Raw genomic sequence first — 18501 nt, forward strand, 5'->3', positions numbered from 1 at the left:
AGTAAGAGTTTTTCCCTTTTGGGGGCACCCGGTTCTCTGTATTCCCAGGGACCAAGATACCTTTGGAGCCAGTTAACTGACAACTTCCACCTGGATATTTGGGGGGACAGAGTGCCGTGGAGGTGGGAATGGAGCCTCCAGGTTTGCCAAGGGCAGCTGTGCCTTCTCTTCATCTGACTTTCCAGAAATCTGCCCTCCCCCGGGCCAAGAGCTGTAAGTGGCAGACAGTGTCTTGGGTGGAGTGGCAGCCGCCCCGGGGCCAAGCATCCCCTCTGGCTGCGTGCAGATCGCTCCAGCCTCCTCGCCAGCTCCGGCTTGCTCAGTGGCAGACTGTCGACTAGCCCTTGGCATAAATCTGCTGGGACTCGGCTCCAGACATGAAGGGACACAGCCCGCACGCTCAGAGGAATCCGTGCCCTCGCTGACACCCCCTCAGGTGTGTTTTCAGGAGCGGCGGAGCGTCCGTCTTCCAGACACTGACTGATAAGCCCGGCTGTGGGCTCGACACCTGGCACCCCGATTTTGGCAGCCCGTCCCCGGGCGGAGAAGAAATTTCGTCAGTTGTTTACCACTTGGGGCAGCCCCTGCCCTGGGAAGACAAAGGCTGCAGTGTGATCCCCGAGTGGAGGGAAAGTGACCGAGGCAGCGTGGGGTCCTCCAGCCGCGCTTCTCCAGTAGGAATTTTGGACTCCAAATGGCTTTGGCACAAAGTAGCAATTCAGTAAATGAAGAAGTGGTGGCCTTGTTGGTTAATCAGCAGGTTTACTACCGAAGGTGTCAAAATCAGGGTCATCTCCTAATTTCCATAAGGAGCTCACTTGCTCCTTATGGAAGACCCCTCTCTGCATCTGGGGTTCTGCCCCATGGTGGCTTCTGGACAAAGCTTCCGTTTCCCTGTGTGATGAGGGGTGGCTGACTGGTAGCAGTGACCTACACCGCCATGTACCAGAGGTTGGCATGCGCTGACCGCCTGGCCCTCACCTTCCGAGCTGAGTGTGTATACATTCCCCCTTGGAGTCACCCGGCCTCGGCTCTGCAGAGCCCCTGTGGTTCTGAACTTGAAGCATCTTGACCTCCTGACTTCCTGGCCAAACTTCGTTTGCTTTTTCCATATTCATGATCTTGCTGCCAGATAAGTCTTTTCCGTGTCTCCCTCTGAGTGTAAGATCTAGTGTTTATGCTGATACTCATTCTGCAAGCCAGCTGTGAAGTCTAGCTGCAGGGAGAGAGAAAGCCCCGCGACTTTAGCCAGGCCACGCAGTGGCCACATCCAACACCTCTCTAAAGTGGGCTTGTGGAGCGAACCCATTGCCGTGGAACTGGAGCTGGGACTGGGTAGGAAGCAAAGTTCTGGTGCCGCTTCTGTGGCTCCAGTTCTATTTCCTCCTTTCCTTTCTGATGAATGCCTCCTCCTCAACCCTTGAGGGTCTCTGCCCACACTGGATAGCGCCCCCTGGAGGTTCTGGTGGGGGCAACTTGGGAGGATGGTTCCAATTCTCTCTCCATCTTTGCTAGCTCTGTGGCCTTGGAAGTCACGGAACCTGTGAGCCTCAGTCTGTCATCTGTGCAATGGGAGCAATAACATGCTTCCCTTGTAGCTGTTTGGGGGAGGACAGTGCTTTTAAATAATAGCACCACGTGGTCGTTAGTGGCTGTCATCGGGTGGTCCCAGACCTCTCAGATCTCCAGGCTTAGACGAAAGCACATAGCTCAGCCCTGGTTCCAGGAGGGAGCATTCCTCCCCTTTCTCCCGGAGGTTTCATCACGTCCTTTGGTACCTACTGTTGTGAGGAGCTTCGGGTTACCACAGAGCAGCTTTTCATACCTGTTTCACAACGGAGGTTCCAGGGCGCAAAAGCTGGCCGTTGGGCGGCTGCGTCCCCCCAAGTGCACTGACCAGCACATGAGTGCTTTCCTGCAGGACAGCCAGGCAGAAGTGACCCCTCGCAGGCGCTGAGAGCAGGTGGGGCCTGTGGGCGCCAGTCCCTGGGGTGGAGCAGGCGCACGCCAGCCAGTGTGGCTGGGGCCTGTTGGCACTGTGCAGGCTCAGCGTTTTGACCCTGTTCTTCGCAAACATCAGTTGCCCTCTGCCCAACTTCATCGACTGCTTTGTGCTCTGGAAGGGTGCCTGGCTGGGGTGGCTGGGTAGAGGGGCTAAGATTTGCCTAATCTTTGATGGCGTTGCTGTGGGCAGAGAGGATGTGGAAGTGTTACAGACAAGTTGATGTCTTACTCAGTAAGAAGAGAGTTTTGTCGCTGTACCTGGAAACAGTGCAGGTGGAGACAGGGGGCAGAGGGAGCCCCTGCTGTCAGACTGGGGGCAAGTGAACTTGGGGCGGGGATGGAAATTCACTGACAGCCGTCACAGTGCCTGGGGAAGAGCCATGACTTAGTGAGGTTTCTCTCAGCGTGTGCTGAATGGAAATAGTAGAAACACAGGTTAACGAGTTACTCACATTTGGAAATTTGTGGTTCTTAACATATTGCAAATTTTGAAGCAAGAACCCTTCAGACTTTAAAGTCACTCATGCAGCTTCAGTGGACCGTGGCCTTGATGGAGCGGAAGCCCCATTTGGGACGTGTTGTACCCACTCTCGCTGAACCGTGAATGTCGGAGTGCCATCGTCGTGTTCTTGCCTTCTTTTCGAAGGATCCGCCCCCAGCGCCCTTTCTTGGATTCCCCTTCCTTAGACACCCCGGTCCCCTACTCACGGTCTCCGTGTTGGGTTTAATTTCACCGTCATGGAGAAGGGAGGACATAAATGACCCGATGTTGTGATAGGGATGTGGCCCCAACTTGGGGGGCAGGCGCGTTGGGAAGGTGGCTTCCAGGGTCACTGTCATCTTCCGCCACTGTGAGGTCAAGTTCAGGCGGGAGGTGGGGAACTGATGGCCGAGCGGAGGGTGGTGGTGTTGCTGTGGGGGAGTTTTTCTGTCCTGGGAAAAGATACTTGAGGAGGTGAGAACGACATCACGTTGTCCGAAGGGAGAGAACGGAGCAGAGCACCATAGCGGGAATCATCTGTGTTGAACGGTGTTGTAACAACTCATTCTCTTATCTTTGCAGCACCCGGTACTTGGTCCAGAGCACAGGTGGCAAACACAGGGCCCGAGGGTGGAGTTCGGTTCTCCTCCTTGTTTTATCAGGCGCCGCACTTGGTTTCTGCCTGGCAGCAGCCCTGAGCTCTCGCTTAACTGTTAGGGAGGAGTTACATTTACTCAGTCCTAAAGTCACCGTCAGCCCCTTTGAAGGCAACCTCGAGGCTGATGTGGCCCCTGGTGAAATGAGTTTGACTCCCCTGGCCTAGAGGGTGATACATGATAGTCAGCTGAGTGAAACACAGGCTTTGCTCTTTTTGAGAGTTCTCATGTCACAGCCCCGAAGACCCAGTACTGCCATGTGAGAAGGTGACAAGTAGGGACAGAGAGACACTGGCTCTTGATAGAAATGACACTTTTTCTTTCTTTTTCCCTTGTAGGATTTCCCCTTTATAGGATCTTCTCAAATGAGGCCTGTAGGGACTCTGTCCACCCCAAATCCCTGTCCAGATGAAAACGTCAGGCTGTATTGCAGAAACAGGCATTGGCTGTTATTCTAGAAGGCTCTTTCAGAAGCTGTACCTTACTTGAAAAAGGAAGTCCTCGTTTTGTTTGGTGCGGTACATACTCTGGGCTGAGCTAGAAGAAAAGTGAAGGATTTAGTCCTTTTCATTTCACATTTTGGCCAAGAGAAACAAAGAAACCCACCTGGTGTGTGAAGGCATTGCTGATGGTTCAGCAGGGCATGGGCCTCGAGGGGGCCTCTGTGGGCTTGGACGTGAGGGGTGGATTTCAGGTCAGGGCCCTGTGGGAAGGAGCCGGGCGACTCTGGAAGCCCGTCTTCGGGTGATGCTTAGTGCTGGGACTGGCCGCAGTCACTTATTTTCTGGGACTGAGTTTGCCGCTAAGAAAACACATGAGGTTTTGTTGTTACAAGTTTTCCTGTGGTGGCAACCAAAGGGAGGCCTTTTCTGTTTGCTCAGATGGGCTGAAAGCTTTTGCTTCTGCTTGAACCACCCCAGGGGCAAAAAAAAAAAAAAAAAAAAAAAAAAGCACAGCATTAGCCTGGTGGGTTTTTCTAAACTTCTTCTGGAAATAAGACTTTTTATTGTTAAGTGGTGAAAGTTGGTGAAACCCGTCCACAGTAGTGCCGGTGGACATCTTTCCATGTCCTTCCTTCTCTGTCCTGACTTCATTCTTATTCGTGCCCCGTGTGTCGTTACATCATGGATAGAGTATAATCTATTTAATCGGTCCCCTGTTGGTGGATATTTGGGTCGCTGCATCTTTTTGTTTCCCAGTTACAAAGGAAGCTGTAAGGACACGTTTGTACACACCCCTTGGTTGGGCGTCTGGGTATTTTTCCTAGGACAGCTTTGTGGAGATGGACTGACTGGATCCTTTTTCATAGACATCAGTGAACCATCTGCAACCTAAAGAGCTACATTCTGTGCGCTGCTGACTCCCCAGGGGTTTGGTTTTTAAAGCTTCTTTGCAAATCGTTTGAGAGAAGATGCTCTAATTCCGTGTTCAGCTGGTAACCTCAGAGTTTGTTTAATTCTTGCCTGGATTTTTTTTTGAATACTCTTCCCATGGAGAACCGCAGCTCTGCAGACGCCAACTGATACATCTTGCATTCCTGAAAGATGTCACACCCCCTGCAGCAAAGGTGGTGGCAGGGGGCTGAGGCTCTGGCAGGCAGCCCCCAGGTCACCACCCTCAGCTGTGTTTGCCTCATCTCCTCAGGCGGGAGCCTGGGGCCACCATTGTCCTGAGTTTTACATCAGTGAAAACCAAGCACAATATCGGGAGGGAGGGACCTGGTGTCAGGGGAGAGGAAGCTCTCATTTGGTAAACTGGACAATGTAAATATCCTTAACTAATTGGGAGGGCAGGTTTGCCGTGACCGTAGGAATATATCTTGCTCACTCTGTGATGTGTATTGTCACCTTTGCCATATCTTTCTCTCTTTTTAAAAGATTTTTTTTATACTTAGAGACAGGGAAGGAAGGGAGAAAGGGGGAGGAACATCAGTCGGTTGCCTCTCCCATGTACCCTGATGGGGGCCTGGCCCGCAACCTAGGCAAGTGCCCTGACTGGGAGTTGAACCAGTGACCTTTTGCTGTGCGGGGCAGTGCTCAACCAACTGGGCTGTGCCAGTCAGGGCTGTCTCTCTTTCTCTCTTTTTTAATTTTAAATTTTTTTTTTAATTTTTAAAGATTTTATTTATTTATCTTTAGAGGGGAAGGGAAGGAGAGAAGGAGAGAAATGTCAATGTATGGTTGCCTCTCGTGAGTCCCCTGCTGGGAACTGGCCTGCAACCCAGGCATGTGCCCTGACTGGGAATCGAACCGCGATCGTGTGTGGTTCACAGGCCCGCGCTTAATCCACTGAGCTACACCAGCCAGGGCTAATTTTTTTTAAATTTCTTATGGCAGACTATACCTAATATACAGGTATATGGGCCTAATATAAAATGTTGTTTTAACCATTTTCAGGTGTACGGTTCAGTGGTGTTAAGGACATTCATGTGACTGTGTGGCCATCTGCACTCTCTATCCCCAGAGCTCCCTGTCACCCACAGAGGAAAGGCATCTTTGAACCTGTGTTTGGCATAACTTTGTGGTCACCGAAGAGTCTTCAGGTCCAGTTTAACTTTTTGAAGGCACAGCGCTCAGGGCATCGCAGACCTTTGGGGTGTAAATAACACACAGCCGTGCCCCTATAATTTGCCCAAGAAGACCTAAATTGACACCCAACGGGTAGAAGCCACTCAATCCCCAGCCAAATAATACAGCCTGTGACATTAATGAGGGAAGGCACTTTGCCTCCTGGCTGTGGCCCTCCCGGCGCCCTGCCTCATTGAGCAGGCACAAAGGAGTCAGCGGTGTTTGGCTTCTAGCATTTCACAGGGTGCGGCCTCCGTAAGTCACTGAGGGGCTTCAGTGTCCGAGGGAGGACACTTCCAGGTGCTCCAGATGAGTTCATTTCCCAGACTTTGCTCTCCCTGCCGAGACACCTGTGTGTTGGAGGCAGCTGGATTCCCAGGTCCATTCCACAAGACTTTCCAGAATCAGGTGTCCAGGCAGGAAGAAGACGAGACCAAGCCTAGGATGGAGAAAGACCAGCAAACCAGTCAGTTGCTACAAACATGCCCTTTTCCTTAAAAAAAAAAATCCAGGTGCTTAGCACCCCAACCCACTTGTGTGTTCTAGAAGGTGACAAGCCAGAAATCTCTGGGTGGGTACTTTGACTCATTTCTGAATGCATGGGGCTCCTCCTCATCCTGTATCTTAACTTTGCCTTTTTCTCCTGATCATTTTTTGTTCTGACCTCCTTTGGTGCCAGTCTCCGGAGTCTGGAGAAGGTTTAGGGGAGCCACACTTCAGAGCCCAGCTAGGTTAGCCTGTCTGGTTTGCGTGCATAGGGCAGAGGCTTGGTAAGGCCGTGAACTCATTCCACTACTTGTAGTTAGCAGGAGGTCTTGAGCAGGTTCCTGGGATCCTCAAACTTCAGAGGGCTGTGAGGGGCCTCTCCTAATAGCCATGCCTCCTGCTAACTCGTTTAGTGTGTTTTTATGCAACAAAAGCAGCCACTGTGTACTCTGGAGAAGCGAAAAAATAAAAGGCCGGACCTTAGAAAAAGAATTCTTGGTGGTTCTTACTTATCCTCCAAACTGCAATGTTCTTTCTCTGTGCAGCCCCTTGGAGTTGCTAAGAAACTGCCCTTGTAGAGGAAGGGTAATTAAATTTTGGCTTTAATTGAAAGACAGGGCAGGCAAAGTTCTCTGCGCTCCTTGAATGGATGGGTGTCCAAGAGCGGGAGACTCGCTGTTACCTGATCGATACTGGGCACTTGGTGTGACTCGGGTCTCTTGGTGGTTTTCTGCCAGACAGACAGCTTTGAAATGGTTCTTTGTGGCAAGCACTGCTTCCCTGTTTGGGGAGAGATAATTAAGAGGAACAGTGTGTGCTGGGAAAGCAGCAACTCGGCTGGATTAATTTACAGGTGTAATTTAAGAACCCCGTTCTCCTTCTGACCCTGGGACCTGTGGACAGGAGGCCTCTTTGCTCGCTGGACATTTTTTATGGCCTTTGCTGTGTCAGAGCAAAAGTTGTAGATCTCTTACGAGCAAACATATTATGTCCAGAGGAGGACTGGCATGTCATAAAGTTTCAATGGTCAATTAACAATGATTTATTCTTTGTCACTCAGGCATTTTTCTCCATCTCTCTCTCTCTCTCTCTCTCTGTCTCTGTCTGTGTCTCTCTCACAGTAGGACTTGAGGGAGTAGGTCTCGATATTTAGACCCTAAGCAGCTGGGCTTCTGCTTTAGCAAAGTGGATTCACTTGGAGCACCTGATGAAAGGGGGTGAGAGGCCGCAGGGGGGAGAATTTTTTCCCCAGCGCTTCAGTCTGTGTTTTCTATGTGTTTATTTGGTGGAACCTCATTCCAGCCGTGCAGCCAACTGTCCCCTCGGCAGCGGCCGCACCCTTCCACTCTGTCTCAATTTGGAATTCACACAGGGCCCTTAGAATCACTGCTTCAAAGGCTCCCATCCTCCTTGGTTCAGGGACCATGCACCTGCAACCTGCAGAACTCAGCGTGTATGTTTTTAAAAACTGCAGTCAAGACGCACGGGTGAGGTGCTCATCAGCCTCTCTGTTTGCCATGTATTTATTTCACTCCCCTGTAAAAAGGAAAATCTGTTTTCTGTAACAGCTGAGAGTTAAACATGCTGTAGGAGAACTTTGCCCAAAACTGTAAATCCCGGTGGAGGAGATGGGATTTTTGTTATCACACGGAAGAACCAGAGATGAGCAGGCTCTGGGTTTGATTCTCTCACCCGGAGATATAATTCATTGACCAGTTTCTTTCTACCAGCCTGCTACCCCCAAGCATTGCAACCCTGAGGGGTTCAGTTCGCCCAGGGCCTTGTGAGGTTCTGGGAGGCACGTTAGCTGTTGGAGGAGCTTCACGCTCCCAGCCACGGGTGCCGCCTGCTCTGCCCGTCTCCACAGGACCCGCCACCCAGCCAGCTCCCCCAGATGCTGGCTGCACCCCGCATTCACCCCAGTTTTTCGGAAGCTAAAACAGGAGTCCAGGTGCTGTCATCCCCTACTGCTGATGGCTGCTCTGAGCGGTCTGGTGGACACCGAGGAGGAGCAATTGCTGGAGGATCTGGGAAGAGGAGCTCTGTGCTCCGCAGAAGCTGGCACCTGGGACCTTTTCCAAGATGTTCAGGGCAGAGAATAAGGTTGCAACGGAAATCAAAGCCTGATGTGGAGAAACGAAACATGAGGCCTACTGACTTTTTAAAAACATTTTAAATAACATTCTCTAAGGTTTCATTTTATATCGAAGGCAGCTGTAATAAGTTTTGGAAGACGGTGTAAGGTTTCGATTACAGAGGGATCCTCCTTACAGTTTCTGTACCCGAAGTGAGAAAGGGCTGAGGGGGCAGGGCGGTGGTTCAGAGGTTATTTTGTAGCAGGTGAGACAGTTTGAAAGGATGAATTCAAGACTGCAAGCAGGCGGTATTCAGGGAGGCTGTAACTTGCAAATGCAATAGCATGAAACCATCGCAAACGTTTTTTTTTTTCCCTCTTCAAATAGTCTGAATAGCAATAACTTAATAACTGGAGCTCAGCAACACGTTGAGCACAAGTGGAACAAGACTGCAGCCCTGTAGCGGGCCCTCTCAGGGCCGCCCCAGTGACTCAACGCCCTGCTGAGGGCTGGCGCGGGCCGGGACAGCGGGCCCGATGAAAGCGCCCATTGTTCATGGGGCATCGTGACTCGGTATTACATGCACAGTGTTTGCTTGTGAAAAGATCTATTCGAAACAAGTATGTTTAAGAAAGACGATGTGGTTTGAAATTCCGTTGATCTGGCTTATGACATTTAAGATTTTATAGTGCCTTTGTTTCTAAGGATAAATATTTAGGTCTACTGTAAACATTTGCATTTGAACTCGCAAACACGTGGCACGAAAGTGGAAGACGGGGCCAGAGGGTGGGTGGGGACCTCAAACTCACTTCTCTGTGGGAAGGAGTAAGCCACCCCCCTGTTTCACAGGTACAGAGGCATAGTTTGTCGGCCTGGCTGGCAGTACCCAGCCCAGGGGACAGCCCCCCTCGTGCCCCTAAGTCTCTTGGGAGAAGGAGGGTGTGTATGTTCTTAACCTCCGTGCTTCTCACGTGGACGAGGCGGGCCAGGGTGGAAGTGGACCTCCATCCCTGCCAGCCCTAAGCCGGCCAGTCTCCCCAGGCCTGACCAGGAAGGAGGCTCACAGTGGCTCATTCCTAGGGTGCTGTGTTCGCCAAAGCGTGAGGGTTTCTGGGGATGTTTGAAGGGATCCCAGCTCTGTAACTTGCTGCCTGCGACATGGAGGCGTCTCATCCTATGGGTTCCTTGTTCAGCCTACCCAGGTGAGGGTATTGGGGCAAATGAGGGACACTTTCAGGTCTCGGCAGTCCTTATCTTTTTAATGTGAGAATGTAGGTAGGTGTCTGCGAAGCGATGGGAGATTCTGGAATGCAAGAGCCTTTTTCTTTTTCTTTTTCTTTTTTTTTAAGTTTTTAAAGACCAGCAACAGGCTTACGCAGTAAAATCAATTTGCATATGGTCTGGCTCTTGTCCAGCAAATTCCACCAAGTGACATTTTAATCTGAAAGGCTCCAACCTAGAAAGGCTTAGATAGCTGTCACTCGAAGTTGCTGTTCCCAGGCCAGTGCACGGGGAGGCCAGGTGCAGCGCGGAGACATCCTTGGTGTGTTGGCGGGGGGTGGCTCTCTTCACTTCCCCTGGCGGTTTTTGAGGTGGAGGTTAAAGGCAGTGGTACCCACTCCCTGGCAAGGGAGAGAAGGAGGTGGCTGGTACCTGCAGGTGTGCGGGGATGAGCTGATGTGTGTGAATGTGGATGGTCAGTTGGTTTGGCTGTAGACCCCGCTGCCACGTAGGAAGCTTCCTGTTAGTTTGGAGTGAGGGTGCCTTGTGGGCCAGGTCACACAGCCGGCTGGTCTGGGACTCGGTCCTTGGGAGCCCTGATTTTAGGGGCTCTCGCAGCAGGACGCAGCGCCAGGATTTCCGCAGAGACCACCTGTACATCAGAGAGGGACCTTTGCAGATGTGAAACCCGAGGGGTATGCCTTATGGAGAAGCCTTCCAGAGAGAGAGAGAAAGAAAGAAGTGTCAGGCAACCGAGGGTGAGAACCCGTCGTTGCCAGCCTGCCCTGCATGGGGCCTCCTTCAAGGCTGTCTGAAGTGCTGCCTGCCGGGATGTGGGAACTGGTGTCTCTTTATGTGTTTCATTCGGTGCCACATCTGAATAAACCAAGGACTGCTTACTCGTGCATCTAGCACTTGGCACACAGTAACACTCAATATTTATCAAGGAAATGACTGGAGGGGGAAAAAAAGAATGAATAGAGTAAATTCCACAGCAAAGAGAGAAAACCGTTTGTTCATTTGGTCTGTTCATAACCTTGGGCTTTAGCTTTTAGTTTATTTTTTTAACACAAGTGATAAACGTCATCTCACAGCATCTTAGAAATGTATTGGGAGCCATGGTGAGTATAGGAGCCACTTTGGGTATTCGGGGCGACGTTAAAGCAAGTCTCGTCTCTTGCTGGTGATGTTAAGCTCATGGTCAAGGTGAGTTTCTGATACTTTCCCCGACAGTGTGAGTGGAGTGGTACCGGTACCCCTGCCATTTTTTTGGATTGTCAAAATAAAATGTTTTCCCTTGCTCATTAGCTGGCCTTGGACTGCCAACAACTTGAGATATAATATGTTCTTTCCTCAGTTTTCTAAATAAGTGTTCTTTTTACTAGGGTCGCTCTCTCGCAGTCTCCTTTGAAGTCATTTTTTGTTATGCATTGGGTGGCCATGTTATTTCAAAGGAGTCAGCCAGCAGACTCGAGACCTTTTTGGCTTGAGTTCACAAACAGCCTTCTGGACAACACAGCTTATTTATTCGTACCCCCCACCTCCACTTCCCCTCTTTTTCCTCTTTCCACCAGAGCGATCACCACACCGGCCCATCCTCCAAGCCGGACTGCCTGCCAACGCCTCCACCGTGGTTGGAGGCGACGTGGAGTTCGTCTGCAAAGTTTACAGCGATGCCCAGCCCCACATTCAGTGGATCAAACACGTGGAAAAGAACGGCAGTAAATATGGGCCCGATGGGCTGCCCTATCTCAAGGTTCTGAAGGTGAGCACTTTCTGAAGCCGAAGGGACCCCTGACTGGGGGTCTCCCAAATAAGTTGGGTCACGGGTTCCTCAATTTCCTGTTGAACTTGAGAGAAGACAATCCTTTTATTGGACCGGCCAGCATAGAGTATGTTGGGGAAGTCAGAGATCATGAGGCTTGCTAGTAGAAATTCAGAAGGGAACTTCAGGGTGGTGGAGGGGACTGCTGGAGTTGGGCTCAGAATAGTTCAGTTATTTATCAGCCCCGAGAGCTTTGGGGAGATGTGTAGGCTCAGTTGCTCATCTATAAAAGTGGGGGTCCTGATTATCATCTCCCCTCCAGGGCTAGCCTGCAGGGTAAATGGGAGGGAGTGGCCAGAAAGAACTTTGTAAACTCCAGGCATAGGACTGATGTTTATTGCAAATGCTGATGTTTTTTCCCCTTAATGTGACATTAGGATCAAACGTTCATAGCCACCTTTTAGAAACAATGTAGATTTTCCTTTTCAGAGAAATCCCTTAACCATTGAAATTCATTCACGTGCTATTTAGACACTAAACTTCAGAAGGTGGTTGTGAACCTATGAAATGTCACGCAAGGAGAACGTCTCCTTGCATTTCTTACTTGTTCCTTGCAAGTCCCTGTTTTAACAGCATCAGCCTCTTTATTTTTTTAGATCTGTCTTGCTGTTGAGGATGGTAATAGCAAGCTTAGCAAGCTAAGCCTGTACCGCATCTTAGCCCACTCCCACACTTGTCTCCCACATTGAGTTGCTCATTGAGAAGGCCCTAGAAAGAACAGCCTTCCAATAAAACCATAAGTGGTTCAACTAACAGCTCTCCACTCACAAGGTGTTCTCTGCGGCTGGGAACACTCGGGGTCCAAAGAGTGGGGGAGAGGTGACTAACCCAGGGCACTGCTAACCCCTTCTAGGTGTCGATCACAGCCTCTCACCCCTCTCCACCGGGTTGCTTCTGTGGTCCACCGTTAACTCACACCATTCATCTGAAGCCCGTAGCCCTCCCATAACTGCTGATCACACATAATGGAAGTTGTTTTCTTGTGGTGTGTTGGTGGTGGGACCCTAGACAGGGCAAAGTCCTTCCTGGTTGGCCGTTATATTGTTCTCTGTGTCTGTTCCAGCACTCGGGGATAAATAGTTCCAATGCAGAAGTGCTGGCTCTGTTCAATGTGACTGAGGCCGACGCTGGGGAATATATATGTAAGGTCTCCAATTATATAGGGCAGGCCAACCAGTCTGCCTGGCTCACTGTCCTGCCCAAACAGCAAGGTAACAATGTTTTTGTTTTTTGGTTTTTTGTTTTTCGTTTTTTGTTTTTTTTTTAAATAAGAAGGCTGGATATGGAAGCTGGAAAGACGTGGTGCTTTGGGAGACTGCAGGCAGCTTGTAGGATAACTCTGTGGACTTGGTATATCCATCATAATCTTCCTTTGGTGATGCAGCTGGTGTAAGGCCAGCCGCCATGGAAAAATACCCACGATGTTCCAAGTGCTTGCTCTAATTTCTTCTAGAGGGTACCCTCCGCCCACCCCCACCCAGTGTTTAAGTCATTCCTTCCAGTACATCGTGTTTGGGCCGCACCGTTTCCATCCTTACTGCCCATGAACGCCATTTGAAACACTCACCTGCATGCCTCTTGAGTCTGTGGCGTTTCAGATCAGCAGAACTCATGCCACCTCGTGCCCCCAGTTTTTAGAGAAACGCTAGCATGGTCCGACAGGCATCATTTCTTTGGCTGTGTAACTGGTAACTGATCAGATGCTGTCTTCGACCTTGCTGTCTCGGATTTGGGGGTAGTCCACTTAATGGACGTACAGCCGAAGGTATGGAAGGCAGCAGGTTGACTTTCTTGGTTTGTCAACGATCACGCTCAAATGATGACGTTCAAAAAAAGGAGGAAAAAAGCGCAGTTCCTTGGCCACCAAGATCAAGCCTTCTTGCATTTTGTTTCAATGCAACACCCGTCGCGGTGGTTCCGTAGGAATAAAAGTAACCAGAGCCTGGTAACCATGGTGGCCTCCCACCCTGGCCGGTGCCCACGGGGCCAGGAATGTGTGCAAGGGAGCCACCCGGACTCACCTGCTGGATTTTGACAACACAGTTACTGCCACAGGCCCACCCTTTTCTCAGGGTGGGGATCTGCAGCCCAAAGACCCAACGTGGACTTTGGGGTGCTCTACTTCTGGAAAGCCACCCCAAATCCAAAGCAGAGCAAAGCCACAACCCAGCGAACACATGTCTGTGGGTCGATTTTTCCATGTGTTTGATTGCATGCCTCTCTAGGTGGTGAAGCTGGTGTGGTGACGGGCCTGTGGAGGTGAGCTGCTCCGTGTCGCTCAGTGTCTTTCGGTTGCGGGCTTTGTGGATGGGCTGCGATTGGAATCTGCCCGCGGCCAGCGCCCACCAGAGCCCCTGGTGCGACGCCTCGTGGTTCCGTGGCCCCCTCCACAATCATTCCTGTGTCCTCTAGCCGTGTCTCTTGCTTCCCTTGTTTTCTAGGCCGCCGGTGTTAATACCACGGACAAAGAAATTGAGGTTCTCTATATTCGGAATGTAACTTTTGAGGATGCTGGGGAATATACGTGCTTGGCGGGTAATTCTATTGGGATATCCTTTCACTCTGCATGGTTGACAGTCCTGCCAGGTACATACTGCTCTCTCTCTCCGCGGTTTTTTTCCCTTTTCTTGGTTGATTGCCGTAAAATTAACACAGCTTCTGTTCTCAGAAATGGCCCCTTTTATCCTTGCATAAAGATTTTTTTAAAATGTTTAAAACCATCCCCCAGGGATAGAAGTGTTGCCTTGGAAATTCAGTTACAATGTGACCCCCCTCTTCCCATTTATGATCAAATGAAATGTCACCGTGAAAACCCGAAGGGACCTCGTGTTTTCAGTGAGTCACAGAGTCGATGTATAAATTCGCCCATCCCCAGTTCTCTTAAGAAGTTGAGAGTACTTTGTAAACTTCAAAGTAATTTTTGCTCATTTCAAATTCCATTTTGCTAGACTGCCCCATGCACTTTTACTCCACTTTCCATTTTTAATGAGCTATAAATAGACAGACGGATGGCGAGGTGCCCGGGGAGAAGCCCCTCCCGTGTGTAGGGTGTACAGAAGCGGTGTGGTACCTACCTTGGGAATCGGTGGCTGGCTGCACGGGGCAGTAGGATGGGCTGTCATTTTGCTTGCGCTGCACAGCATGCTCTCGCCTTCCTGGGCTTGATGTTATTTCCGCCCTGCAGAGAAATCAACATCAGTGAAGCCCTGTGGCCTCCATACTGCTGCTGTCTGAATCTTTAACCGATACCTCCATCCTGGTCAAACGCTCTTGCAAATCACTGTCTGCTTTGATGCATCTGCCTCTCTGTCCTTGCCACTGTGAAACTGCATAGACTGTGGTGTGCCAGCTCCTTATGTTGCCCTCCGGTCATGAATGCCTTGTTTTTAGAGTACGGTACCTACCTGCATGCTTATTTTATATGTCGTGAAAGTAAATTGATCATTTTATTTTACGCTGTGCTGCTGAGAGTTTTGACTGTCTTGCAAGCATTTTTTCTGAATAAGATGTGTAAGCTTGAAATAATACCATTGCATCTATTTTTTGTCTTGTCATGAATCTGCCGTGTGAGTATCTGCTTTGAGACAGTGAGATGCCTCTTATATTGAGCTTGCTTTTACTGGCTGTACTGCGTCCTGCAGGTGCCTGGTTGGCACTCCTTCACCAGGGTGCCTGACAGTACCAGCCCGTTAACTAAGAATGCAGTTTGAAAAAATACTGTTTGGAAATTCACTGCTTATATAGATTGACCATTGAGGACTAAGGAGGGAGAAGGCTTTATTGGAAATTGATATAAGAATGTTCTAACTTGAGTCATTTTACTCACACATAATATATACCATTTCTATTTTTTCTTTAAAAGTTGTGATGTGTCAGTATAACCAGATACACAAGAATTTTAATAGGTATTAAGAAATATTACCACTTATGGTACAAACATAACGATTCTGTATTATTAGCAATTCCATCTTCACATTAAATGAATGCATTTGTTTATTAAAGAATTGGACACTTTGGGGGGCCAACCTCTCGATGACTATTTTATTTCATACGGAACTGTGTTCGTCTCTGGTAAACCAGCCTGTTTCTTCAGGAACAAAGTGGACATCGTTCACATTTAAGAATGGGGTCTGCTCAGGGACCACCGCGAAACACAGACCCATTATTGTGGGTGTGGCTGGCTGTCCTATTCTGCCCAATGTCTGTGGTCCCCTAGTCTGCCCTTTGTGCCTGGTGGCAGCTGACCCATCACTCTCACTGGGATGCAGAGGCCCACCGAGGCTGTTGATAGTGGCCTCCTGGCCCGGGGGCTGGAGCGAGAAGCCCCAAGTCATCCATCTTCATTATGGAGAGGTGCGTGGCCAGCTCAGGCTGGTGCCACACTCACAGCACCGAGTTGTCAGGAAGCCCGTCCTTGGGAATGGTCATTGCCGTCCAGTTGCTTCAGTCGTGCCAGGATGCACCCATGCGGCGTCCTAACTGTGTGGCCTGCTTCTCTGTTCCACCCCGTGACCTTCAATCTAGCGCCCGTCAGAGAAAAGGAGATCCCAGCCTCCCCAGACTACCTGGAGATAGCCATTTACTGCATAGGGGTCTTCCTAATCGCCTGCATGGTGGTGATCGTCATCGTGTGCCGGATGAAGACCACCACCAAGAAGCCGGACTTCAGCAGTCAGCCGGCCGTGCACAAGCTCACCAAGCGCATCCCCTTGCGGAGACAGGTAACAGAAAGTAGATAAAGAGTTTGAAGAAATTTATTCCTCCCGTGTGCCCCAGCCAGCTCTTGGGTCTGTCCCTCTGCTTCCATGCCCCCTGCTTCTTCGAGCTTCATGGAGTGAGCGGTTCCAACGTGCTTTCTTGTGGCCATCAGTTCCAGTCAGTGTTTGGAGCTGGGAGAGTCAGACACTTTGGCGGGGTCGGTGGAGACAAGCCGCCAGGGCGGGAAAGCACAAGAGTGTGAGACTTGGAGGGCGCATCGGCAGGACTGGAGATAACACGGGAGGCAGGGGTTTGTGTGTTTGAGGAGACTCCAGAGCAGTGGGGTCTCTGAAGCATGGCCACTTTTGTCCCTTGTGACCTAATGCTTTTTGGTTTGTTTTTGAGACAGGTTTATGCCACTAGTTGGAAAGGGAAGGGCTCGAGGTGTTTGTTTGTTTGTTTGTTTGACTTCTTTTTTTTAAGTCAAGGTCAGAAACCTGTGCCCTAAACTGCATTTGGCTCCACCTCTCTGATTCTTAAACTAGAACTGGATGCATGTGTCAGGTGGTTAATCGTCCACAGCGAGGCTGCAGTTCGGGGCCGGGGGTGATTTCTGTACTGAACAGGCAGCAGATTTGTCGTTGGCCTCGTGCTTGGGCTTTGGTGGTTCCTCTTTGCTTTGTATGTGCCTCCAGATTGGTTTGACTTTGCTTTGGGGAGATGGAGGAAGATACAGAGCCTGGACCTGTGCCGGAGACAAAGCCCTGCAAAGCCGACGGGGCAGGAAATACTGTCTCTGCTCCCTGTCCAGGAGGGTGGAAGTGAAAGAGAGATGTGAAAGCAAAGTGTTTACAAAACAATTTGGAACTTGGTTCCAATAAAGGACTTTCTTTTCTTTTCATTTCCATTTTTTTTTGAAACAGCAGGTAAAATGGCTAACACACTGGCTCTGATTCAGTGGTTTATTTTGGTAGAATTTACAGGGTGACTGATAAAATTTTAGGGTCTTTCATCTCAGCCCCAGAGCCAGGAATCTGCATTGTATGCGAGACCGCGGGTGATTCTGCAATGGACTTGGAGAAACTGGGTTCACCCCAGCCCCGCCCCTTCTGGAACTTGAGGTGGCCATGCCGTCTTCTGGATGAGGCATTAGGAAGGATTAGGGACCAGATGGGCAGCAGCAGTTCCGGCATAGAGCTGGCTCTTCTCAACCTCGGTCCAGACTCTGGGCTGAATGGGTCCTCATCGACTTTTCTGAAGCCAGGTTTCCAGCAGGTCTTTCTCCATGGGAGCTGAGGGCAGCCCTTGGAGTGCGTGTCGGGTGCAGACAATGCTCAAGTTGTGTTAGGGAGGAGGGGAAAGGGGTCCCTGGGGACGCCCCCACAGCCAGGAATGCTATCGTTTTTAAAACAACACCACTGTCTGAATGCCGTGAGGGGGCCCCTTGCCTCACTCTGGGAGAGTTCAGTCCTGAGCTGCCTCCAGTATAGCCAGGTGGTCACTTCAGGTGGTCTGGCGCCCCCTGTCCACCCTTCTCTTTCTGGTGGCTGCTGGGCCATTCTTACAGCCATCATCATGAGCCCTGGCCTTGCGGGTAGAAAGGGGAGTGGTGTGCCCATCTCTACCATTATTGTCTCCTAACAGGGGAAAAGGCTGCTTTCAGAAGGAAACCTGTGAGCGGTGCAGCCAGACCATTGTCTCAATTATTTTATCATTTTTTTCCTGTCGCTGTCAAAATGCTCTCCTTTTTGCTTAGTATAAAAGAGGCAGATGCCCTTAAAATCCCCTTGACCCAACCCCAGGCCTCGTGTCATGTCTGTCTCCACCTCAGTCGGTCACTTTGCCACCCCCCAGGGAACCTGAGGGTTCCTCTTCCTGCTTTCTCCCTCCCTCCTGCCTTTTTGTGTCACAAATTTCCGAGTGCCTGGTCTCCCCCGGGCCCCACGTAAGATGCGGCCCAGGACCTTCGCCAGGGGCTCCCAGGTTATGGGGCGCTGGAGGGTTCATTTGAAATGTAACTGCCCATGTCTCAGTGGGATCAGGTTGTATATGCAAAGCAGAGGAGCGTGGACAAATTCCGGTCCCCCAGAGGAACACATCTCTGGGAGCTCCATGTGTTTGGGGGAGCACATCTCAGCCCCTCTTTTGTGTCTACGTGGGATGCACGACTCCTCACAAAGCACACTTGATCAGTAAGCACAGTCCCTTTGGTGGAGAGAGAGAGAGATGCCTATCGGGTATCTGGATAAAAGAGGTTATTGGACTGTGGCTGGAATGAAATCCCCCGAAAGGCCGGCAGATATGTTGATGAAAGAGAAAATACCACTGGGATGCCAAGCGTGCCTTAACCTGGCGACAGGTGAGCCTGTAATCAGATGCCTTGAGGATGGCTTGTCCCTAGGCATCGACGAGGCGGCTTGTCTTGCCGAGTTTGCCCAGCCCCCCCCCCCCCCATCACACAGGCTGTGTTCTGGGTGTTTGTGGCGGA

General features: G+C 50.5%; 1 protein-coding gene across 11 annotated transcripts in view; it reads left to right on the forward strand.

The window, feature by feature from the left end:
- The window catches only part of FGFR2 (fibroblast growth factor receptor 2), a 98586-nt gene that overhangs the window by 53452 nt on the left and 26633 nt on the right, over positions 1 to 18501 (forward strand). For 4 of the 11 annotated variants that reach the window (XM_037059622.1, XM_037059617.1, XM_037059623.1 and 1 more), the window contains 3 exons: positions 11065 to 11255; positions 12379 to 12526; positions 15840 to 16042. In XM_037059622.1, coding sequence (XP_036915517.1) covers positions 11065 to 11255; positions 12379 to 12526; positions 15840 to 16042 — 542 coding nt within the window. Of the gene's footprint in view, positions 1 to 11064; positions 11256 to 12378; positions 12527 to 13756; positions 13902 to 15839; positions 16043 to 18501 lie in introns of all 11 variants that reach the window. The other 7 variants (XM_037059618.1, XM_037059624.1, XM_037059626.1 and 4 more) reach the window with 4 other exon arrangements.

Source organism: Sturnira hondurensis, unplaced genomic scaffold (genome assembly GCF_014824575.4).
Source record: "Sturnira hondurensis isolate 20B ecotype Veracruz unplaced genomic scaffold, ASM1482457v3 Scaffold0011253, whole genome shotgun sequence".
NCBI classification, from domain to species: domain Eukaryota; kingdom Metazoa; phylum Chordata; class Mammalia; order Chiroptera; family Phyllostomidae; genus Sturnira; species Sturnira hondurensis.